Here is a 23,644-nt window from a genome sequence, read left to right as displayed (position 1 = left end):
GTGTAAAGCGTCGTAAAATCATAGGTTTGAAGGAGAATAGGAGACTCTTTTTCCTGAATGCTTCGAGAGGAATTAAAAAATTTTACAACAGAAATCACTCCTACATAGTCATTTAAAATCCAGCTTGAGTGCAAGGGGACATCTGCCTCTTTTAATAAGTCCCTCCAAAGTTCATGGACACTAGGCAAAATGGCTTTGAAGCAGTAGCTTAGCCATTTAGCATACTTACAAATCTTTAGCAAATATACTCAACAAATCTTACTTTTTCAAGCCTAACCTTTAGCAAATATAGTTCATACTAATAACAAATGAACCATTGATAGGAGATCTTGTTTTAGTCATGACTTTAGAGAAAATCTTGCATGTCTTAAGGGGGATGCATGCACACACACATACAGATGAGCGACGGTTGCACATGCATGTGGGCGTGTGGGGTACCAAGACAAACAAGAGAGTATTTGATGGTACAACAAAGAAAACATCCTTTTTCACAAAATTTTGAGAAAAAGGCATGAATTTCACAAAACTTGCCGAAAAGCTTTTATTTCCATCAATTAGGTTCAGCCCAATGACACCAACGCAATGCAACCAAACCCAACCACCCACCCCAATCCCCCGCATGTTGGCCCACCACGTGCCATTCAATAATAATCCCACGCCTCCATTGAAATATGACACATGAGTCTCTTGATAGAAATAAAAACCTTCAATGAATGATCCCATTAACAGTGTCACCTATTAAACAACAATATCACCTTTATGAAATGGTGGATACTGTAAAGCATACAAAGACCATTGGTTAAGCAATCTAATATACCCAAACCCATTCAAATATGATCCATGCAATCTTTTAAAACACCAACCTCAAGTAACTCCCATTGAATGATTCCAAAAATAACCATGTATATCTACTCCATGGTCCAAATTTTCAAAAACTGCAGCCTCGTTTATTGTAGCCGATAAGAAATGGTGGCTAGTTAAACCATACCAAGACGCTAGTACACCCAATGGGAAAGCACAAATGAAGCCAAACACAACAAAATTCCTCAAGGGATAAAAACCATCCTGTTTACACCAGGGAGCAAATCTCAACCTTTTTATATCTTATGACAGCTAAGGAGCCTTACACACATCAAACCGGTGCTCTCTCTCTCTCTCTCTCTCTCTCTCTCTCTCTCTCTCTATCTATCTATCTATCTCATGTGCAAGTGTCACTACCCGTGTCGCGTGTGTGTAAGTCTGTGTATGTCACTTGTGGAATTACAAAAAGGCACAGAAAGATGGTCAGCTACCAGCAAGACAGCAAGCAGACCCACAGTTACAGGGCACAAACCGCGCACTGTGTGTTACTGTACAAGAAAAGTACTACATTACACAACTCTGACAAGAGAATGAAGAGAATTACAGAAAATCACATGAACTCGACCTATATGTTATCTGCAGATATCATGGCGATACCCGTGCTGTATCAATTGGGTAAATATGCTGGGGCATTGTCATGCCCCCAGACACAACTATTTCTGCACGCATATCCACACAAACTTTGTAAGTGCAGGCTTAAGATCTCTCTTTCTTCGTGTATGTTGACAAGAATCTCTTCGAACAGTTTGTTTGCACAATCAATACATACGAACGTTATGATCAGAAATTACCGATTCCTTCCCGGACAGAGAGGTTTGGCCGAATCACGTCTTTTGAATTCACCAAAATTATGTCCCCAATATATAAATGATTTGTTGGAACATAGACACTGCAAAGGTGCTCCTCTTCTGTGTCATTCTGCATAAAACACCAACCAATAAGTACAGCCTACAGGCATTGGTATTACCTTGCAATATGCTTATCTTCATTATATGTTAAGAACTCTAGAATATAAAGGTCTTAAAAAAAAGGAATTGACCAGAACACAGGTCACATAGCTGAAACCAACGAGATCTACATGCACCAGATGCTACATGGAAACAATAAATATAGAAAGATCAGACTTCTCTAAAAGGTGACCCCAAGCTTTTACCTGAAGAACAAGAGAGGAAGTGATGAACCCAAAAGCATATTCTCCCACCCTTGGATGTCTAATTATTGCTACCTCTTTGAAAGCTTGTGAGTTTTGATCTGCACACCATCACACAACACAGAGAAATCCTCCACTCTGATGTTATCCCCATTTAAAAGGAAATTAAATATTTAAAACAGCTTCTCTTAAGCAAAATTAAATATAATCGTTCGATTCTTTTCAAAATCTTATCTCTATTACGTCTAGAGAATGTGAAAGATAGTGTATGAAATCAATAACAGCATCAGCAACCAAAACATGGCTTCTACAATCACAATTCATCAGAGAGAATGCTCTGTCAACTAAAAGCCACCTTTTTAACTGTGCAACAGCATGCCAAAGCACAGGACCTAAGAAAGCATGTTAGATAGTCTTTAAATGGCTTGTAAATAATTAGTACTTTAAGTAGGGGAAACCGTAAGTTGCCATGAAGCATTCTAGGATGGCTATCCCATAATCGATGTTGTAAATGTTGCTAGGCCCAAACCTACAAAAGGGCAGAGTCCTGCTGCTCCATGTATCCATTCCTGATTTGCAATTCAATACATTTCATTTCCAGTTGGGCCTCAAGGCTCTTGGCTGAACTGAACTATGATCAACTAGGACTTGCCCTCCTAGCCTAGGAACTCTCTTCCTAGCCTGTGCTTGTACAGCCCATCACAAGCTGAGGATCCACACATGTTTCCAGGTACACATGATGATTTTGAACATGAAATCTAATCCTCTCATGCTATCCTATCCATCTATTTCTATCTACTGTCGTTTTTGCTTACCTAGTCTGTGAAATTAGACCTAAACTAGCATGCTGTATGCTAACATAGCTACATTGGTATCAGAGCCCTTTCCAGGGATTTTTGTGGGGGAACTCATATCATTTTGATTTTTTGTCACGGCCAGGTGTCTGAATTTTAAGACAGACACGTGGCAGCCCCAGATTTGACCAACATGCTCAGATTATCACAATTCTGGTATCATTGCGTTCAGCTTGATCGGGAGATCATAAGCCCTCACTAATTGCAGTATAATTACTAAGTTTGATTCAGAAATGCCTCAGATTAAGTGGCGCAGGCAGAATTGAAGATCTGCAGCAATTTGGCAAATCTCTGCCCCAAAGTCTGTTTTTTCTGCATATATGAAGTGTCGCCTCTGCCTCAGGAACACTTGTGCCCCGTTTGAAGCTGGTCAGATGTCATTTGCCCTAATATCTACTTCGAAATTGGCTCCAGCAAGTGCATTTTTGGCTTACAGCAGTTAATGGTTGCACTGAAATTTGGGGCTTTTCAGTTTTCCTGCTAATCAACTCTACTCTACTCCATTCAAACCTAATTTGAACCCCTGGTTGGAGAATTGAGCCTTAATTTAGTCAAATTGGGCAAACTGTGAACTGTCCAGTCAGAGACTGCCACGTGGCAGTGAATCTCCTGCTCTGGCCAGTTAGAATGTTCAGATACTAACTGTCCAAACAGTGCTTCTATTCAGTGTTGTGGCAGGGAATTGGCTGTTCAACAGTGTTCTAAGTCCTACACTGTGTTTCCACTGAGGATCTGGCAGTAAAATCCATGTTCAAACAGTGTTCTAACAAGCTTTGACAGTAAATCCACTGTTAGTCAGTGAATTAATACCTCCAACAGAATTTTGACAGAGTTCTAAACAATGTTTTCATATCACAGTTGATTTGGGTTATCAGGATGCCTCCAAGGAGGTCTGGAAATCAGTTTAAGAAGTATCAAAAGGGAAACCTTGATCTGTGTTGGATTCTGCCAGTTTGGGCATTGGCTCCAGTGAGGGAGTCCAGGATGGTGGCACTGAAGTTGTGGATGCCCCTGGCAGTGGCAGACAAGAGCTCACTGATGGCACTTCCAATGTCCAAGCATCTCATGCCCAGGAGCAAAACACTAAAGGTCATATGGATTCCATATTACAGGCACTCAAAGAGATGACCATGGAAATCAGGGCTAATGGATTCAGAATGCAGAACTCTTTTGCTACAGTGAACAGAAGGTTAGATCAACTCAAAAGGAGCCGCATCCATGAGGGGAAAAGGTCTATAGTGTAGTCCAGGGAAGATGACTCAGATTCTGATGATGGCACCATTGCTGAGCCTACTGCAGACCCCATTGGTTTCATGTCCTCAGCAAGGAAGGCCTACCATTCTGATGGGGGAACAGCTCATAGGAGCAGGAAGCCACCAACGAGTAATGTGCGCAAGCTGCTAGCCCTGAGGTGGATGGTTTTATGTCAAAGATTCAATGAGAATAAGGCCTTGCCAGCACACCTCAAATCAGTCATGTTTTTCCATCAATATATCTAGATATTAAATCTGTTGATCCTAAGGGACCCACTCATCAAGATAAGGATGCCAAAGACAAGATTGTTTTGTCTAAGCTCAGTCTAAGCTCAAAGGTCTACTGCCACATTTATGGAGCATTATTATTATCTCTACATAATTTCTTAGAATCTCATTTTTACTAATCACATGTGTGTATTACTGTATGTGAGTTCTGGTTGCAAGTGTGGTGTGAACCTACCCTTGGGACACTTTCCATCCAATTAGGGGTTTTCTTCAATAGGGTTCATTTGTGGAGAAACCTCATTTTGGTCATTCTATGATAATGCACGCACTCTTGCTGTACAACTCGTTTCTTTGTGTGTTCACCAACAGCATTACCCATGGGCTGCTCATGAAACAGATGCATATGTGTCCCTCCCAGTTGCTGCCCCTGTGGCACTTGGATATTTTGGTGATGCATAGGTTATATATCCCGTACCCATCTTCATCTGGTTGAATTTGCAGAAAGTAACAAATATGTGAATTCACATAAGAGAGAGGTTGGATTCTAAGAATGTGAGAAAGTTTATTCAAGACTACCTCCTCTAAAACCCTAAAGACCTGAACAATGTCGAGTGCATCCAGTATTTTATGTTAGTTCTTTGAAGCAGCGACTACTTGAAGGTGAGAGTCTAGTAAGAGTAGAGCTTCTCGTAGGCTTATATCTAGATGAATCCAGGAACATGCCCAAACTCATCCTCTAAAAACACAACATAGTGCAGTTTCAATCTCATGATAGTCACTCATAAGGTTGAAAACCATAAACTCCAATCACGCATAGCAGGGACTAGCTACTATGACATCCCCACTAACATCATCAGCGCCCAATAGTGGGTGTAGACCATAGTATAAACACATGCTCTCACACAAACAAATAACCCACACATACTTGAGCATCCATTTATACAAAGTCTTCGTACTGGGTTTCTGTCGGCACTCCGGAGGCTTGATTGAACCTTCAATGCTTTCATATGAAGAATTCTTAATGTTGAAGAAAGGCATCTACACCATATAGTTATTTAGTACAGGTACAAAAGATAATGCTACCCAGGAAAGTGTCAGCAAACTCAGAAAGCAATTTTTTGATACAGTAGTCAAGGACACCAACTCTTCTTAAGGAGAAGAAAATGTTACATCAATTATAGCAAGGTGAGACCATAGTTCCTATGAAAAACCAGAATTTTGGAAATGCAAATGTGTGCAATGCATGCAAAATTTTGATGCTGATTGGGTCCTCCAATGGGGGGAGAGCACCCTCATGAGATACTTGTTTCTACTTTACCTATATGCAGTCACACACACACACACACACACAGAGCATACACACAAAGTGGTAGAAAGAATGATACGTGTGTTCACAATGAGGGGGATAACCCTTCATTAGTGCCCCTTGAGATCACTCAGGGTCATCTTCACATGTAGACCTACCATTAGCCTATGACTCATGCAGCCACCATTTTATGCACTTCAATGCACTCTTCCCTTTCCTATTACCCCTAGGACCTAGACCTATGGGTGCGCATCTTTATTAATAATCATTGGCCAATGTTACATAATTTAACGATACCATCTTCACCACTTGATCAATCTTAAATACAACCACCATCAAATTGGCACCTAATGAAATAATGTTCTACTGACTATTAATTTAAAAAATACTCATCTCTTGTCATGACAATTCCAAATATACACCTATTTCAAACAAACTTTTCAAGTATGGTATGCATTTCAATGTTTGGTATTTTCCTGGCAAGTAAAACATATGTAGCAAATATACTTGACACAAACCCTAGCCCCAAAAGAAATATAAAAACATTCATACTTGGATTTTCAAAGTCTAGATTGTATAAAACATGCACCACCATTTGAAATACAAGAATATTGAAATTTCAGGACTGTTCTGCAGATCCAAACATTTTAAATCATACACTAGTGTTATGCTCTAGCCGAGATAGCATGACCTCGGATAGATCGGTGGGCATTTTCTCTTAGATGACCAACTTTTGTAATAGTTAATGTGCGTAATTGAAATGGTCAAGAGAAGTAACTGCCAAGGTCCTGGGTGAGGGTGAAATGGCATTGACTAGGTAGTTCTGAGTGCTAAGGCCTAGGTGCACCTAAATGTGCAATAATTCCAAGGGGCAAGTGGTCTTAAATGTGCCCAAGAGAGGGGTAAAAAGGTGCACCAAGTGGAGAGGCTAAATTGATGACATTTGGCAAGGAGAACTATCTAGGGAAATGAGGGTCTCATGGATAAGCAAGAGAGAAACAACAAATTGATCTGATGATCTGCTATCCATGAGAGTTTGGCTGGGTGGAACAATCGATATGCCATCGCCCGTGAGTGAATTAATGTAGGAAGAGAGATGAAGAGTGAAAGTCGTTGACAGCTGGTATCAGAGCTGAAGGTAAGGGTAGCGACGTGACCGTCAACTGATTGACGCGGGTCAATACTAGTAGGTCGATGGGAAGCCCATGAAGCGTTGCGCGATGGCCTGGGAGAAGAGATCGACGGAGAAGAGATCGATGGAGATGCTGGTGACGCCTAATTGACGGCGTTCTCGACTGTCGTTGTAAAAGTGGTGGTGAGGTCGTCAAGGTTGACACTGTTTTCCCAAGCGGAGCTTGAGCGCAGGGGACGCAGCGCAGGTGGGCAAGGGCAACCGTGGCTTATCAAGCATTGAAATAAATGGACGGCTGAACCAGGGAGCAACGTAACGGTTCGGCAGTCGACGGGAAGGAAAACCAGACGGGTTTTCTAAATTGAGAAATTGTTGCTGTGTTGTTGGGGTCTCTACCGAGTTGGGTGAGGTGCTCAGATTGGATCGCCTCGAGCAAGAACTTTGTGAAGACCCGAGGGCTACTGGCCGTCGCACAATGAATCTGTCTCTTCCGCTCCTGGAGTATGGGCTGGTTGCAAGGCTTCAGCCTTGGTGACTATACCGGTCTATAGTTGGCGTTGTGGCCACAAGGCCTAGCCTTTGTAAGGCGGTTGGCTGGTTGTGGGCAAGCAGAGATGGGTCGTGGAAGCACGAGCGTGGAGTAGAGACGAGCGACGCGCATGCCTGAGCAATGAGCAGATTTGAGTCGGCAAAAGCTTTCATGCCATAAGTGGAGGCGGAAGAGAAGACTCGAGTTTAAGTCGACGTCTATATCGTCATCTGCGCAGAGAGCAGGATGGACGCCGCGACCTTCAAACGTGATTTTACTGGGATCGCTATTCTCAGTGAGACCATAACCGCGAAAGTCAGGAGCGTATGAACTCGGATTGCGTGGAGATTCCAAGGAGCATTTTTTCCTCTTTTATAAAAAAATTCTGAGTTGCAGTTGATTCGTTCTATACAGCAGGGATTGTCGTTTATCTTTTCTGTTTAAAAAAAAAGAAAATCCACCACAACAAAAAAAAGAAAAAAACTATTTTCCCTTTTGAAACTATGGAGGCAAAAGGACAAGATTCTAGGGTGAATCCTAGTGAGTCTAGAGTGCAGTCTACACAACAGAGGTCACATCATGCAGCACCTACTTTGATTGGTAGGATTTCGATATTAGAGGATGCTTTACAGCAGATTATGAACCAGCAGCTTCAAGTGAATGCTGGTCAAAATGAGATCAGGGAGATGGTGCAAGCCTTGTCGGCTAGACCGTCTAGAATTGATAAGGGCAAAGCTCCAGCAGAGCCAGAGCCCAGTATACATTCCTTAGAGCGCGCAAGGGTCAAAGTGCCTAATATCGCTAATTATAGACCGGAGAAGTACGCTGGTCGGATGACCGAGCGCAGCTCTGATGTGATCGAGGTTTGGTTACACAAGTGGGAAGAAGCCTTCGCCATTTGTGAAATTAGATCCGATCTAAAGAAAATCCGCGAGGCCACACACCTGTTTATTGAGGCAGCGGACAGATGGTGGATAAAGCAACAGAAGGATCAAGTTGCTCCAACCACCTGGGAAGGGTTTAAAGCTGAATTCAAGAAACACTTTCTCCCACCTGATGAAGAATCCCGAGCTTGGGATGCTTATAGAAATCTTCGTCAGAGGAGTCTGTCAGTGGCAGAGTACACTAACAAATTCAGGGAATGTGTCATGAAAATAACAGACCCTCTCCCTATGTCGGTCCAGTTAAAAGACTATATCTATGGACTGAACGACAAAATCAAAATGGAAGTTCGGGCTAAATATGTGACTACATTAGATGAATCTATAGCAGTAGCCCTGAACTATGAGGATGCCAGAGGCAGATCTGGTGGATTTGTGCAGGCAGGGACTCAGTATGAGTACCCGAAAAAAGGGGGATTTCCGAGGAAATGGGTTTCAAAGACAAAAGTCTCGCAGCCAAGTGGCCAAACCAAGCAAGTGAAGCCGGTTGAGGGACCAGTAAAAACAAGTATCACCGTTGGGGTGAAAAGGAAAATAACTCCAATGGCAGCCCGGGCTTGGTCAAAGTCCTCGTTGACCCCTGAACAAAAAGAGAAAGCTAGAAAAGAAGAATTGTGCTTCGGCTGCCTTCAGCGACATCAGTGGAAGGATTGTCCACTGAATAAAGACCGTCGCACGGCTAATATGATAATATCTGAATGCGACGTAGAAATGCAGGAGAGTCCCAATGCGGAACATATGCAGATGCAACTCGCGGGACCTTCTCAGAGGTTAGTACCTTGTTTGTTGTGTGTATCTGTTGCTAAGTTAGTGACGAGTGCACCTGATAACATCCTATCTAAGCCCGCAGCAACGGGGTATACGGCCTTTAATGATACGGAGTTAATTAAAATGAAAGGGCAAGTGGCCAGTCATGATGTCATTGTGTTGTTTGACTCGGCGTCAACTCACAATGTGATTAACTCCAAGAGATGGAAGTTCAACTGAAGTATGGGACCAAAGGGTTACCCAGTTGGAACTTCGGATTCAGGACTATGCTGAGAAGCTTGATTTTGAAATGACCAAGCTTGCTCATGCAGATATAGCCCTGGGTATAGCGTGGCATTCTAGGAAGAATCTAGCCATTGATTGGAAAAAGCACGTATATCAATTCTGAAGGAAGAAGGTGAGTGATAGAAGTACAAGAGGGAGAGAGTGAGAGAGAGAGAAGACTCCAAATGTGCGGGTGTGTAGTGATAAGCCACACCACAAACTCTTAAGTTTTATTAGGATTAGGTTTTCCCCCTATGACTGTCTTAAGACAGTCATAGGTGTCATATCTTTAATAAAGGGGTGGCAATGTGCCTTTACCCCAACAACCTCCCACCTAAAGGCCAATATGCCTAAAGGGGAGAAAAGAATAAAAATTACAGCAATATACAGTTACTGTATACAAGACCATAAAATAAGAGTGGTCTCATCCTAATCCCATGATGTGGCGGCAATGTGCAAACCGCTCTGTAGGCAAGCTCTTAGTGAGCAAATCTGCAGGATTATCATCAGTATGTACCTTCACAAGCTCAAGTCGCTTGTCTTCCAGTACCTCCCTGATGAAATGATATTTCACATCTATGTGCTTGGTCTTCTGATGAAAGACCGGATTCTTTGCCAACATGATAGCACTCTGACTATCACAATGCAAAACTAGCATATCTCCTGTAATGCCCAAATCTCCCACCAGCCGAGTAAGCCATATTGCTTCCTTGCAAGCCTCAGTGGCTGCAACATATTCAGCTTCAGTAGTTGATAGTGCAACGCATTTCTGCAACCGAGACACCCATGATATAGCACCTCCTGCAAATGTGAAAATATAACCGGTAGTAGACTTCCGGTTATCTGCATTCCCTGCATAGTCTGAATCTGTAAAACCATGCACCAATGCATCCTGCCTACCATAGCATATGCACAAGTTTTTGGTACCCTTGAGATACCTCAAGACACCTTTCACTGCTTCCCAGTGCCGCTTGCCTGGATTCGCCATATACCTGCTAATGACTCCCACCGCAAAGGCAATATCCGGACGAGTGGCAACCATGGCATACATCAAAGAACCAACTGCAGATGCATACGGAACCTTGGCCATTTCAGCCTTATCATCATCTGATCTGGGGCTGTCCTTACTGCTGAGTTTTAAATGTGGAGGCAACGGGGTACTAATAGACTTCCCCCCCTCCATTTTAAACCTCTGCAGTACTTTGTCAATGTACTCCTTTTGTGACAGAAACAAAAGTCCCTTGGACCTGTCACGAGTAATCCGCATGCCAAGAATATGGTTTGCATCACCCAAGTCTTTCATGTCAAAAGACTTATGCAGTTGTTTCTTTAAAGCACTAATCTCAAGCTGAGATTTACTGGCAATCAGCATGTCATCCACATATAGAATGAGTAGCATCAAACTGCCATCCTTTGCCCGTTTAGTATACAAGCAATGATCGGTCTCACACCTATGATACCCTTGGGACTGCATGAAGGCATCAAACTTCTTGTACCATTCTCTTGGTGCCTGCTTTAGTCCATACAAGCTCCTCTTGAGCTTACACACAAGCTGCTCTTTCCCTTTAACAGCATATCCCTCTGGCTGACTCATATAGATCTCATCATGTAGATCTCCGTGAAGAAAAGCAGTCTTCACATCCATCTGACATAAATCCATGTCCTCATGAGCAACAAGAGCTAACACTGCTCTCAAAGTAGTCATCTTGACTACAGGGGAAAAGATCTCATCAAAGTCAATGCCCTTCTCCTGCTTAAATCCCTTGGCAACCAATCTGGCCTTATACCTCGGTAAAGCATTTGAATCCACTTTGACTTTGTAAACCCACTTGCATGGCAAAACCTTTCTGCCTGCAGGTAGCTGCACCAAGTCCCATGTATCATTTTGAAGTAGGGAGTCCATTTCTGACTGCATGGCTTTCTCCCACTTCCTTTTCTATGTTCTTCCCATAGCTTCCTTGAAGCTGGAAGGCTCACCACAATCTGTCAGCATGATAAAATCAGCCACATTATTGGCTCCTGGAACAAACCTGGCAGGAGGCCGTTGTACACGGGTGCTCCTCCTAACAAAATGTTCCGGATTAGGCTGCTGTCCAGCCTGTTCGTCATGCATGACGGGTGGTTGTACCACCATATCTGGCTGTTCTACAGCCCCATCTGCTGGCATATCCAGTGGTGCATCATTGGCAAAATTATCTGGCTGATTTCCAGCCTGTATACCCTCTTGAACAGGGTTATCTGCAGCAGCCTGCTGCTGCATATAAAAGGGCATTCTTTGCTGTCCAACATCATCATAAATAACCCTCCTGTATTCCACAGGTTGCACGGGTTCCTTGTGTACACTATCCTCTTTAAAGATGACATCATTGCTGCGTATAATCTTCCGTTTAACGGGATCCCATAACCTGTACCCCATTTCACCTTCGTCACCATAACCCATAAAGATGCATCTGGAAGACTTTGGCTCCAGTTTGGTGCGCAGTTCTTTGCGTACATGAGCAAAGCACTCGCAGCCAAATACACGTAAGTGCTTATATGAGGGTGGCTTGCCAGACCACACCTCCTCTGGCACTTTCAACTCCAAAGCATTGTTTGGCGACCTGTTAATAATGTGAACTGCTGTTTGCACGGCTTCTGCCCAAAAGCCATGGGGCAATGCAGCATAAGACAACATACATCGAACCTTCTCCTGAATAGTTCGATTCATTCGCTCACTTACACCATTTTGAGATGCATTATGAGGGGCTGTGAGTTCCTGTTTGATGCCCTTAACTTCGCAAAACTGCACAAAAGCATGTGACACATACTCACCCCCATTATCGGATCTGAGGCATTTCAGCCTGCGTCCTGTCCGATTCTCAACCTGAGCGACAAACTTCTTGAAAGCATCTAAGGCATCGCTCTTATGCTTCAAGAAATTGACCCACACTTTGCGTGTGGCATCATCAATAAAGGTAATAAAATACTTTGCACCCCCTAGTGATAACTGTGGCATCTCACACAAATCAGTGTGCACTAGATCAATCAGTGCTCTATTCTGGGGAGTTCTCCTCTTATGAGGACTCACATAATGCTTGCCAAATATGCAATGATCACAAGTAGGCAAATCTGAAAAAGAAAGAGACGGCAAATAACCCAAACGTGACAGTTCTTGCATTCCTTTAACAGACATGTGTCCCAACCGGCTATGCCATAATGAAACCTTTGGCAGCTCGGTTATGGCAACAACATGATTACCCACACTGGAAACATAAAGAGGGTACAAGGTATCACTCTTAAAACCCTCAGCCACTACAACCTGGCCATCAGTAATCACCCATTTGGAATCCCCAAATGTGGTGTGGTAACCACTATCATCCAATAAGCCAGTGCTAATCAGATTTTTCTTGATTTGCGGCACATGGCGAACACCATCAAGCATGAAAGTGCGTCCATCAGGGAACACTATCTGTATACTGCCAATCCCTGCAATCTGACATGCATAGTTGTTCCCAAGGTGAACAACTCCATGAGTACATGTGTAGGAAGTAAACCACTCCCTATGAGGAGTAACATGAAAAGAAGCACCTGGATCCAAGAGCCAGGTGTGCATGTCATGGCCATCAATAACCAATGTGTGTGCAATTACAGCAGAAGAACATAATACCTCATGTCTGTCACTGTCACTGTCCTTTGCTGCAACATTCACTGCATCTAAGTCATCTACCTTGGCCTTGCCTTTGCCTTTGCTTCCACTGCCTGCATCCTTTGTTTCAGCCTTCTTGGCTTTCTGATCCCGTATAAACTTGAAGCACTTAGACTTCACATGTCCCTTCTTGCCACAATAAAAGCATTCAATATCCTTTTTACCACGGGACTGACTGCGGGATTTAGACTTACTAGCAGATCTCCCCTTCTGCTGAGTCCTGCCTCTTTCCTGTACCTGCAAAGCATTTGAAGACTTGCTGCCAGCATTATTCTTTCTGCTCATCTCCTCCATAAGGAGAGAGCTCTCCACATCAGCATACATAAGAGTGACATTTGAATTAGACAGGGTGGTCTTGAAAGTGTCCCAACTCTCAGGAAGGGTACACAACAAGAAAGTAGCCTTGAACTCCTCATCAAGGTTCAACCCCTGTGCAATCAGCTGTGTAAAGATGGCATTGAACTCACTCAAGTGTGAGGTCATAGCTGTACCTTCCTTCATGCGAAGATCAACCAACTTCTTCAACCAATACACCTTACTGGCTGAACTCTTTTGTGCATACAACTCTGCTAGCCTCTGCCATACACCATAAGAGGTCTTTTCAGCCTGAACATTGTACACAAGAGAATCACTGAGAGTAAGCATGATAGCAGCCCTCGCGGACAGATCTAGCTCCTCCCATTCATCATCTGACATCCCAGATGGCTTGACACCCTTCACCCTTATGGGCTTAGAAATCTTCTTAAGCAGAAGTACATTCAAACACTGTTCTGCCCATAATGCATAATTGTGTGCCCCTTCCAACTTCTTTATGTTCAGAATTGATGATTCACTTCCCCCTGATGCCATATCAGATAAGGAAAGTACCTGACTCCCTGTAAGTCAAGAAAGACTGAATAAAATTCTGATTTCTCAGAAAAAACCTGCTCTATCAAGAGCCAGGAGCACTCACAATAGTGCTGTTTTTTTACTGTCAGAAAATCTACAGCACAACAGAAAATTTCTCTCCACTTACTGTACCTTCTGACACACTGTACCGTGCTCAAATAGGCATTAAAAAAAACAGTAATTTCAGAATGCTGCAGCTGCTCCACAAGTGCTTTAACAATGCATCAACAGCTGACAAAGCACAAAACACTGCTGTAAACACTGCTGCACTGCTGTCCTGATCACTTCTCCCACCTCAGATGAGGTATTGCACTGATTTAATACCACTTGGCATATACTGTTTTGATTACCGAAAAAAAAGAGCTCCAGACACTTCAGCCTGTCACAAAACCTGCAACAGAAAATGGGATAAATCCCAAGCAATTACCCTTCTGCCAAGGGAATAAAATGCATCTGAAGATCTCTGACAGTAACCCAAGTGCTCTCAAGCAAAATCTGGGCAAAAGCCCCTTGATCTGACACTTGTACCAAGTGAAAACAACCTCAACAATGAGGGATAAGGCATACAATGTGCAAATCTCTCTGACAAAATCAACTAACAGTGTAATGCAAATACTGCCCTGTGTAGAAATGACATACACAGATCCCAACGTACAAACACTCAATGAGGAACCTTTTGAGCACTGTCAACGATGGACAGTTAGGGACCGAGTAAACTCGATGCGCCCTGGCCAAGCGTGGCTCAACTGAGGTTCTCTGAGTGTTGCACAAAAGATGTGACCTGCAAGAAAATGTCACCTCCACACTGCGGAAATCGAGACAAATGTGTGCACTCTGGCACCACACTACCTCAAGGCATACAAAGCATCAACTGCTGGGCAAAAGCCCTATGATCTGCTCACCCATAAACTGAGATTCAAACCCAGTAAAAGCATATATCCTCTGCAAGATCAAGGCATTACCTTCCCAAAACAAAATAACTGTGCAATCAACCACACACTGTGGTTCTGGTCACCTCAAGCACGAGGGAGATGAAGGTACTTGCTGTACTTTCAAAAAGACACAGTTTTGAGAACTGAAAAATGATCCTGAATGAAGAGCAGAGTGCTCTTTTTCCTTCTCTTTCTTCCCCAGAAAAAAAAACTGATGTACCTGCTGTACTTTCGTACCTGTGTACCTGTGCAGGGTACAAATGTACCTGCTGTACCTGTGCAGGGTACAGATCCAAGGAGAAATTTCGAAATGTACTCCTCTGACGCAGATCCAAAACAAAAAAGCACCTTCCTGTCAAAAATCCCTGACACAGCTCCCTGTCACAGTCCGTACGGCGGCGTCCGTACGGTACGGTCGCCTGTACGGTGTCCGTACGGCTGTACGGACGGCCGTACGTCCGTACGGTACTGTACGGCGCACGAAATGATGCGCTGCCTGCGCCCACGCGTGCGCCTGCTGCCCGCCTGCGAAATGGCGCGCTGCTGCGCCCCCCGCGCTGCCTGCTGCAGCCCGCGCTGCTGCCCGCTCTGCTGCTGCCCTGCTGCTGCGGCGCTGCCGCCCTGCTGCTGCTCGCTCTGCCTCGCTGCAGCCCTGCTGGCCACTAGGGCAAAGAGGTAGGGAGTGGGTAGACGGAGTGGAGAGGGAGGGGTAGGCTCTGATACCAGTTGAAGGGGGAAGGTGAGTGGTAGAAGTACAAGAGGGAGAGAGTGAGAGAGAGAGAAGACTCCAAATGTGTGGGTGTGGAGTGATAAGCCACACCACAAACTCTTAAGTTTTATTAGGATTAGGTTTTCCCCCTATGACTGTCTTAAGACAGTCATAGGTGTCATATCTTTAATAAAGGGGTGGCAATGTGCCTTTACCCCAACAAATTCAAGATGAATGATGTGCTTTATGTCTTGCGAGGTGAAAAAGATATACCTCAGGGACCGTTGGTTTCCGTGACGGAAATCAGAAAAGCTCAAGTAGAGTTTTTATTCCTTTCCACAGCATCGGTAGAGCCGGTGGATGATTCTTCGGCTAGCACTGATGTTACGCAAAGTGGTGAGATGGCCAAGCTGGCTAATCTTATAACAGGAGTTCTCTGAATGTTTTAGTGATGAACTACCTTATGGGTTACCTCCAGAGCGGAAAGTTCAGCATAAGATTGAACTGATCCCGGGGGCAGAACCTGTAAATAGACCTCCCTATAGAATGAGTTTTGCTGAAGAAGCGGAGGTGCGTAGACAACTGGAAGAATACCTCAAGTTGGGGCAGATTCAACCAAGTTTCTCACCTTTTGCTTCGCCAGTGATATTAAAGAAGAAAAAGGATGATACGTTTCGCCTCTGTATAGATTACAGAGCATTGAATAATATCACTGTTAAGCACAGGTATCCGATGGCTCGGATTGATGATTTGCTAGATGCATTACATGGAGCCATGATTTTCAGCAAGATAGATCTTAAGTGCGGCTATCATCAAATCCGGATAAGAGCCGAGGATGTGCATAAAACCGCTTTTAGAAGCAGGTTTGGTCATTATGAGTTTTTGGTAATGCCCTTTGGACTTACCAATGCTCCAGCGACCTTCGTCATGCTTATGAACGATTTACTACGTCCGTATATCGGAAAGTTCATAGTACATTTCATTGACGATATCCTGATATTCAGTAAAAGTATTACTGAGCATCGTGAACACTTAAGAGTAGTGTTCAGTACTTTGAGGAAAGCCAGTCTCTATGTAAATAAAAAGAAAACTATACTGTGTATGGTTAGGCTTGAATACTTAGGGTTCATAATTACTCCACAGGGGGTAGAAATGGATCCGAAGAAAGTGGCTGCGGTACTAACTTGGCCAATCCCTCAGAGTCTGACCGCGTTGCGATCATTCTTAGGATTTGTCCAGTTTTATAGAAGGCATATCAAAGGATATTCCGGAATAGTATCGCCATTGACTGATCTAACCTCAGATAAAGTACCTTTTATTTGGGGACAGAATCAACAGGAAAGTTTTAACACCATAAAACAAGCTGTGGTCTCAGGACCGGTGTTAAAAATAGTTGATCCCCAGAAACCGTTGTTCCTAGAAACCGATGCAAGTGGCATTGCGGTAGGAGCAGTCCTCCTTCAAGAGGGAAGGCCAGTAGCCTTTGAAAGCAAGAAGCTTTCTCCCTCTCAAAGGAATTGGCCAACTCATGAATTGGAGTTGTATGCAGTTATCCATGCTTTGAAAACATGGAGGCATTATTTGTATGGTTCAGAGTTTTATGTGGATGTTGATCATGATACTCTGAAACATTTTTGTAAACAGCCTGACTTGAGGGGCCGCCAAGCTAGGTGGGCAGAGCTCATGCAGGAGTTTAATTTGACGATTCGGTACCGAAGAGGAAAAGACTATAAGGTTGCTGATGCGTTGTCTCGCATTATGCACAACCTGAGTTTCACGGTATTAGAGAGTGCTCTAATGACCGAGATAAGAGAAACTCAAAAAGTGGACGAGTTTGTCCAGAGCTTGTGGCCTAAAGCTCATGTGTTAAAACCCGGGGAAAATGAAAAGGATGACCTGGCATCCAGAAAAGGCCAAACTTATGCAAGATATACCATAAGGGATGGTATGCTAGTTAGAAATGGCAAGGTTGTAGTACCTGGTCAGAATGATCTCAGGCAGAGAGTCGTTCGACAATGCCATGATAGCCCGTGTGCGGGACATCCAGGTGTCAAGAAGACATATGATCTCGTGAAGCGAGATTTCTTTTGGCCAAAGATGAAAAAGCATATTCATGAATATGTGACACAGTGTTTCTCGTGTCAGGTAAGTAAGGCCGAGCAGGTGAAGCCACCCGGACTTTTACAGCCCTTGGAAATACCACTAAGTAAGTGGGAGAGCATTTCCATGGACTTTATTGTAGGGCTACCTGCAACACAAGGAGGGTATAATTCTATCCTTGTGGTGGTTGATCGTCTAACCAAGATGGCTCACTTCATTCCGGCTAGAGAGTCTGTTAGTGCCCCGCAAGTGGCGGATTTGTTCATTAGACATATATTTCGTCTGCATGGATTGCCTAGATCCATAGTGTTAGACAGAGATGTCAGATTTACCGGTCATTTTTGGACAGCGGTATTTGAGACATTGAGGACTGAGTTGGGAATGAGTAGTGGGGATCATCCTGAGACGGATGGTCAGACGGAGAGAGTCAACCAGACTTAAGAGGATATGCTGAGGGCATATGTGTCATTGAGGCAACATACATGGGACAAGTGGTTGCCATTGTTGGAGTTTGCCTACAATGATAGGAAACATTCCTCTACCGGGTTCAGTCCGTTTGAGCTGAACTATGGTTATAGACCAGCCAATCCAACTATAGTTGGAGTACCTCAGAAAGTGCCTAGTGCCGCGAACTTTATAGTTCAGATGCGGGAGATGCTACCGCTTGCGAGAGCTAATATCCGCCAGGCTATGGATAGGGCCAAGGTATATGCGGATGAAAATCGGTCTATAAGAGTATTTAAAGAAGGAGAAAAACTTTTTCTCAGAGTTCCTTCGCACTCGAAGTTGTTGACTTCAGGAGAGTGTGCTAAGTTATCACCTCGATACTGTGGGCCGTGGTTAATTCTAAAGAGAATAGGCAGTGTAGCCTATAAATTAGAATTGCCACAGGGGTGTAAGGTGCACCCGGTTTTTCATGTTTCGCGCTTAAAGAAATTTTTGCATACAGGTGACTCACTAATCGAAGGTGTGGTTTTGTTTCAGGAGATAGAGGATATTGCAAGGCGCCAGCCAACAAGAATCCTGGACCGAGGAACAATGCAGATACAAAATCGGAAGATACCCACGGTGTTGGTTGCATGGCATGGTCAGCCTCTATCGGAAGCTACCTGGGAATCCGTATACCAATTACGGAGAGTGTTCCCAGATTTCATCATCGAGGACGCTGATGCTTGAAGAGGGAAGGAATGTTATGCTCTAGCCGAGATAGCATGACCTCGGATAGATCGGTGGGCATTTTCTCTTAGATGACCAACTTTTGTAATAGTTAATGTGCGTAATTGAAATGGTCAAGAGAAGTAACTCCCAAGGTCCTAGGTGAGGGTGAAATGGCATTGACTAGGTAGTTCTGAGTGCTAAGGCCTAGGTGCACCTAAATGTGCAATAATGCCAAGGGGCAAGTGGTCTTAAATGTGCACAAGAGAGGGGTAAAAAGGTGCACCAAGTGGAGAGGCTAAATTGATGACATTTGGCAAGGAGAACTATCTAGGGAAATGAGCGTCTCATGGATAAGCATGAGAGAAATAACGAATTGATTGGATGATCTGCTATCCATGAGAGTTTGGCTGGGTGGAACAATCGATATACCATCGCCCGTGAGTGAATTAATGTAGGAAGAGAGATGAAGAGTGAAAGTCGTTGACAACTAGAATCTGATGTCTCAAGAGTCTTTTTTATAGCACACTGAAGATCTTAGGAATCAAAACATATAAAGAATCTATAATTTTTCCCATATTGGAGCGTGGGTGCAGCACCAAAAGAAGCGCAATGAAAAAGGGGCCAAAAAGTTTTCTTTTACAACCCCCCCCCGGTCCGTTCCCCCGTCAAACAATCATGAATGTTTTCCCTATGCCATATGCATATAATACGCATGTTGCAAATGTTTGTGTCACCAAACGTATACAAATGTTTGGAACTATGGGTGAGATATCACCCCTAGGAGGTGCATGCCTTCAGGTTAGGAAACTAGGAGATAAAGACATATACATTCATAAGGCTAGGCTAGAACATATCCAGTCTTACAATTTAAATTTTTTATAGAACAAGCAAAAGAACCAAGTAACAAACAGAATTTGAAAGCGACTTCAGACTAAATTGAAAGTAAATGAGAAAAAGAAAAAATAGTAATAACTTAGTTAGCAAAGCAATGCTTATGTTGTCATCAGTACCCAAGGATAAGCTGCTATCTGGGTTCAAAAGTAAGCTTTGAAATGGCAACCAAACAACAGAAAATTTGATAGCAAGCAGAAAATTAGAAGAAAAGCGCAGAGAGAGAGAGAGAGAGAGAGAGAGAGAGAGAGAGTTAAATTACGATAAATTTTCATCACAACCCAACCTAACAATTGATTTTTAGTGGTCTTGAGTGGCATAGCAGTTGGTTAGTACCTAGTTAGGACAATTAGAACTAGTCCTAAGTCCTAGGTGCCCTAGGTGTCCTGATTGGACCAGTGCACTAATAAACAATATGAATTTCATCATGTGGCTTGCTCTCAGAGAGAGAGAAGAAGAGAGAGAGAGAGAGAGAGAGATGGGATGCAAATAGCAAGAGAGAGAGAAGTAGAAGTTGAATTTTATTATCGTCCTCGGGGGGGCAAAAAATGACCCATGGGACCTAATCCTCAGTACAAAAATCTCCTCTGGTGTGGAGGGGTCAAGAATTTTCGAGTTCTTGACGGTACAAAAAAAGACGAGTGACAAAAGATCCCAACGCTACCGGAGAGGCAGTGGAGAGAACTGACGAGATCTGAGTGGTGTCTGCCAGAATCTGCTGATAGTTGTCTCTGATGTGTGCATATCAGGGGCAGTGTGCCTCTATCTCTACTCTCTGAGAATCACAAAATCTGCAAACTCTAGCATGTCACGGCAGATTTAGCCAAGCTCCTGTCTCTATTGCCAAGGTATGTGACCGTGTGCGGAATCTAGCAATATTCCTACGATAGAGAAGAGGTATGGGAGTACTGATGTATGGCTGAGCAGGGGCATCTGGTGTCATGAAAGATGACCAGCATAAAGGAAGAGAGAGAGAAAGGGGGAGAAAAAGATGGGATGCAAATAACAAGTGTGGCCCAATCATAAATATCCAAATGCTAATTTCAAAAACACGCATTTTTTCTTCCCGTGAGGGCAGGCCAAAAATAACATTGGGCCTAGGGAGATGCTTTGGATGCATCCAATGGCTCTTTCAAAGCTGAGAGATCATTAGATGACAACTTCAAGGCAAGGTGGCAAGTACTACACATTCCATCAGTCATTTGGTAGTCAAGCTAGCAGGAATCTAACAGAGAATACTCATGGTACATAACCTCTTTATGCTTCATGCTTCTCTCTTCATCATCAAGCTTTTTGGGTTATACTTTCTAGCACTTTTTTGGATGCCTTAAGGTAACTTCAACATGCTACAAAAAAGGTTAAGTTTTGAGAGCTGGCTTTTATGTGTGTGGCACTTACACCCACCAAACTTCTCATGGAGAACCCTTTCCCCATCTTATGTATCCTCAAGTGTGGACCCCCCATGAGTAGATACCAAGACCCTAACGGACCTAAGCGGGATCTTCTAGCGTTATATTTAAGAGAGAGAGCAAGAGTCCAGCATGGGAAAGATTTACTCTCAAGGTAATGTTTCCAATCCAAGGACTTTCTCTATGTTACAAGAAGGTTTACCCTACATTGGGTTTGTAGATGGACTCGTTTGGGTTTTACCCAGGACAATGGGCAGCTCATTGAGGTGGACACTATGGGATCGGTCTTGGATTCTCTCTAGGCCACCAACTGGTGTTATGCACAAGAGAGGACAGGGTGCCCTCCACTAGGCTTGGTCGTTGATAATGGCCCTTCAGCCCAGTAAGTGGGCTGAGGCAATCAGCAAAAGAGTCCTAACTAGCCTGCGTGCAGGTGCATGCAGGGATGTCCACCTACAACCAATCAACCAGCTACATGATTGCAGCCTCTTATTTCAAGATGAGTGCTGTCAAGTATTGATAGCCAGGCTGCTCATAACGTGAGCTTAACGTTAGCACCCAGTTGACAAAATGAAGGGTTAAATTGCTCCATGTAGCCCCCATCCTTCAATAGCACAAGCAAAAAGGCATGCTTTTCCTTGGTACGGGGAAGATCAAGAGCATCCTTCTGTTCAATCTAAAATTGCTCAAACACTCAAATTAGGTTGCATCAAGAAAGCACCATGCAAGTACAATAATAAGAGAGAACTCTCAATACAATATGTCACATCACAGAGATATAAATCGAATCAAGAAAGCAGATCAAAGAGCTAGTAATCAATATAGGTAAAGAGAACAATCATGCAATGAAGAAATACAACCCACACTTGAAAATCCATACCATCAGGAAAGAGAAAAATTGCCCCATCAAAAGTTGCACCTCTTTGAAAGAGGGTATGCTGCCTTGCTGGCTATAGAACCCATATACACACAACTTTGTGGACAGCTTGGGAAAAATACGAATGTGCCATCAGAATTCTTGCCTAAACCTTCAAATTTGTGTCAAAGAAGCTTACTGGTTTTCTTGCATTTGCGCCAATGTCAATTGAAAATTCTATGTGTAACAACAGGATTCACGGGGCATGTGCCATTGACTTATAACAGGCTGTAGGCTAAAAAATGCTCGAATATCGGATTCAAACTTACGAGGAAAGCATTGATAGCATCAAACCTATCTGCGTGAGGCTTCACAAGCACACTACAAAGCATAAGACTGTTTGACCTCCCAATACAAAACTATACATGACTAATGAAATAGCATCCTAACTTTTAAAGCTGCATGCAAACACCAATTTTTGCTTCAGGCTGTTGGACCCCAAGCCACCAATATATATTTAGATGAATCCAGGAACATACCTCTAAAAACACAACAAATAGTGCAGTTTCAATCTCATGATAGTCTCTCATAAGGCTCAAAACCATAAACTCTATCACGTATAGCAGAGACTAGCTACACTATGACATCCCTACCAACATCAGCAGCACCCCACGATGGGTGTATAGTATAAACATACCCTCTCACACATACAAATCTACACACCCACACATACCCACCAAGCCCCAAATAAAAACAAGAACGGAAACATTAGAAAATATGTTACCTGGCGAGATTGCAGCACTAATTTGCTTAGATGCCGAATAAATATGTTTGACCAATGGCATCCGCTTGATGAACCATTCCCCAACTAAAAGGATAGAGGCTCCAACCCACGATGAGACGAAAACACCAACCAAGAAAATGAATATAATCGATGTCACAAAACCTAGTCCTGCGATTCAATTAAAAAAGATGAAGCCCTTAAATCATCATTTGGAAGCACTGAGATCAGCCACATGACTCAATTGTGACAAACCCTAATCCTGCAGTTTAATAAACCCAAAAAATAATAATAATAAATAAAGCAGTGAGATCGGTTAGATGCCCTCAAATGTCAAAAGCTTACCAAAGATGTTGATCCCCAAGTGGGCATAGATAGGTGAGAAAAAGCCATCAACAAACTGAATGAACCACCAAGTGACATAGAAGGTGATGGCAATTGGAAGTAAGATAACACTGCACCCCAAACACCACATCATTAGGGATGATATTTTCATTCAAACAAGTTGCTTCGATCCCTGACAGAGTGGGAGAATCGAGTAGAGAGGAGTACATACCAGCCACTCATGAATTTTTTGGAAACCCAACTCCGAAGCATTGAATGAAATGCCTGCAAGGACCAAAGACCGTATACTTCCATGCTTATCAATGCAGGCTATGAATACAGACGTACGAGCAAGCTTTGAAAACTAATTGTAAATATAAACTACTATTTGACACAAAGATCATATGATGCAAAATGGTCCATTACAAAAGACACCTATATGAACTAGGGCACTCCATGGAATCCACCCTCGTGTCAATATCAACAGCCACACACTTGGAAGATTCCAAGCACCCACCTTCACAAAGGTTTCTGACTCCCATCAGCCCACATCTCAATGTCAAACATCATCACTCTGGTTTCTAGGTCGACATATCTGCACACGGAGATGTCACCAAGAACAGTT

General features: G+C 43.3%; 1 protein-coding gene across 1 annotated transcript in view; it reads right to left on the bottom strand.

Annotated features, from left to right (window-relative positions):
- Window positions 1–868: 868 nt before the first annotated feature.
- The window catches only part of LOC147896507 (protein LIKE COV 1-like), a 34,350-nt gene continuing 11,574 nt past the window's right edge, over window positions 869–23,644 (bottom strand). The window contains exons 2-7 of the mRNA XM_087381231.1: window positions 23,252–23,304; window positions 23,041–23,150; window positions 22,699–22,866; window positions 2,015–2,112; window positions 1,653–1,779; window positions 869–1,520 (exon numbers count right to left, since the gene is read on the bottom strand). Of these exons, the coding sequence (XP_087237357.1) occupies window positions 1,447–1,520; window positions 1,653–1,779; window positions 2,015–2,112; window positions 22,699–22,866; window positions 23,041–23,150; window positions 23,252–23,304 (630 nt within the window). The 3' untranslated portion in view covers window positions 869–1,446. The remainder of the gene's footprint in view (window positions 1,521–1,652; window positions 1,780–2,014; window positions 2,113–22,698; window positions 22,867–23,040; window positions 23,151–23,251; window positions 23,305–23,644) is intronic.

The sequence above is a fragment of the Dipteris shenzhenensis genome, chromosome 11 (genome assembly GCF_047967505.1).
Source record: "Dipteris shenzhenensis isolate YYH24624 ecotype China chromosome 11, Dip_SZ_1.0, whole genome shotgun sequence".
Classification (NCBI taxonomy): domain Eukaryota; kingdom Viridiplantae; phylum Streptophyta; class Polypodiopsida; order Gleicheniales; family Dipteridaceae; genus Dipteris; species Dipteris shenzhenensis.
This window is presented reverse-complemented; position numbering and strand designations above follow the sequence as displayed.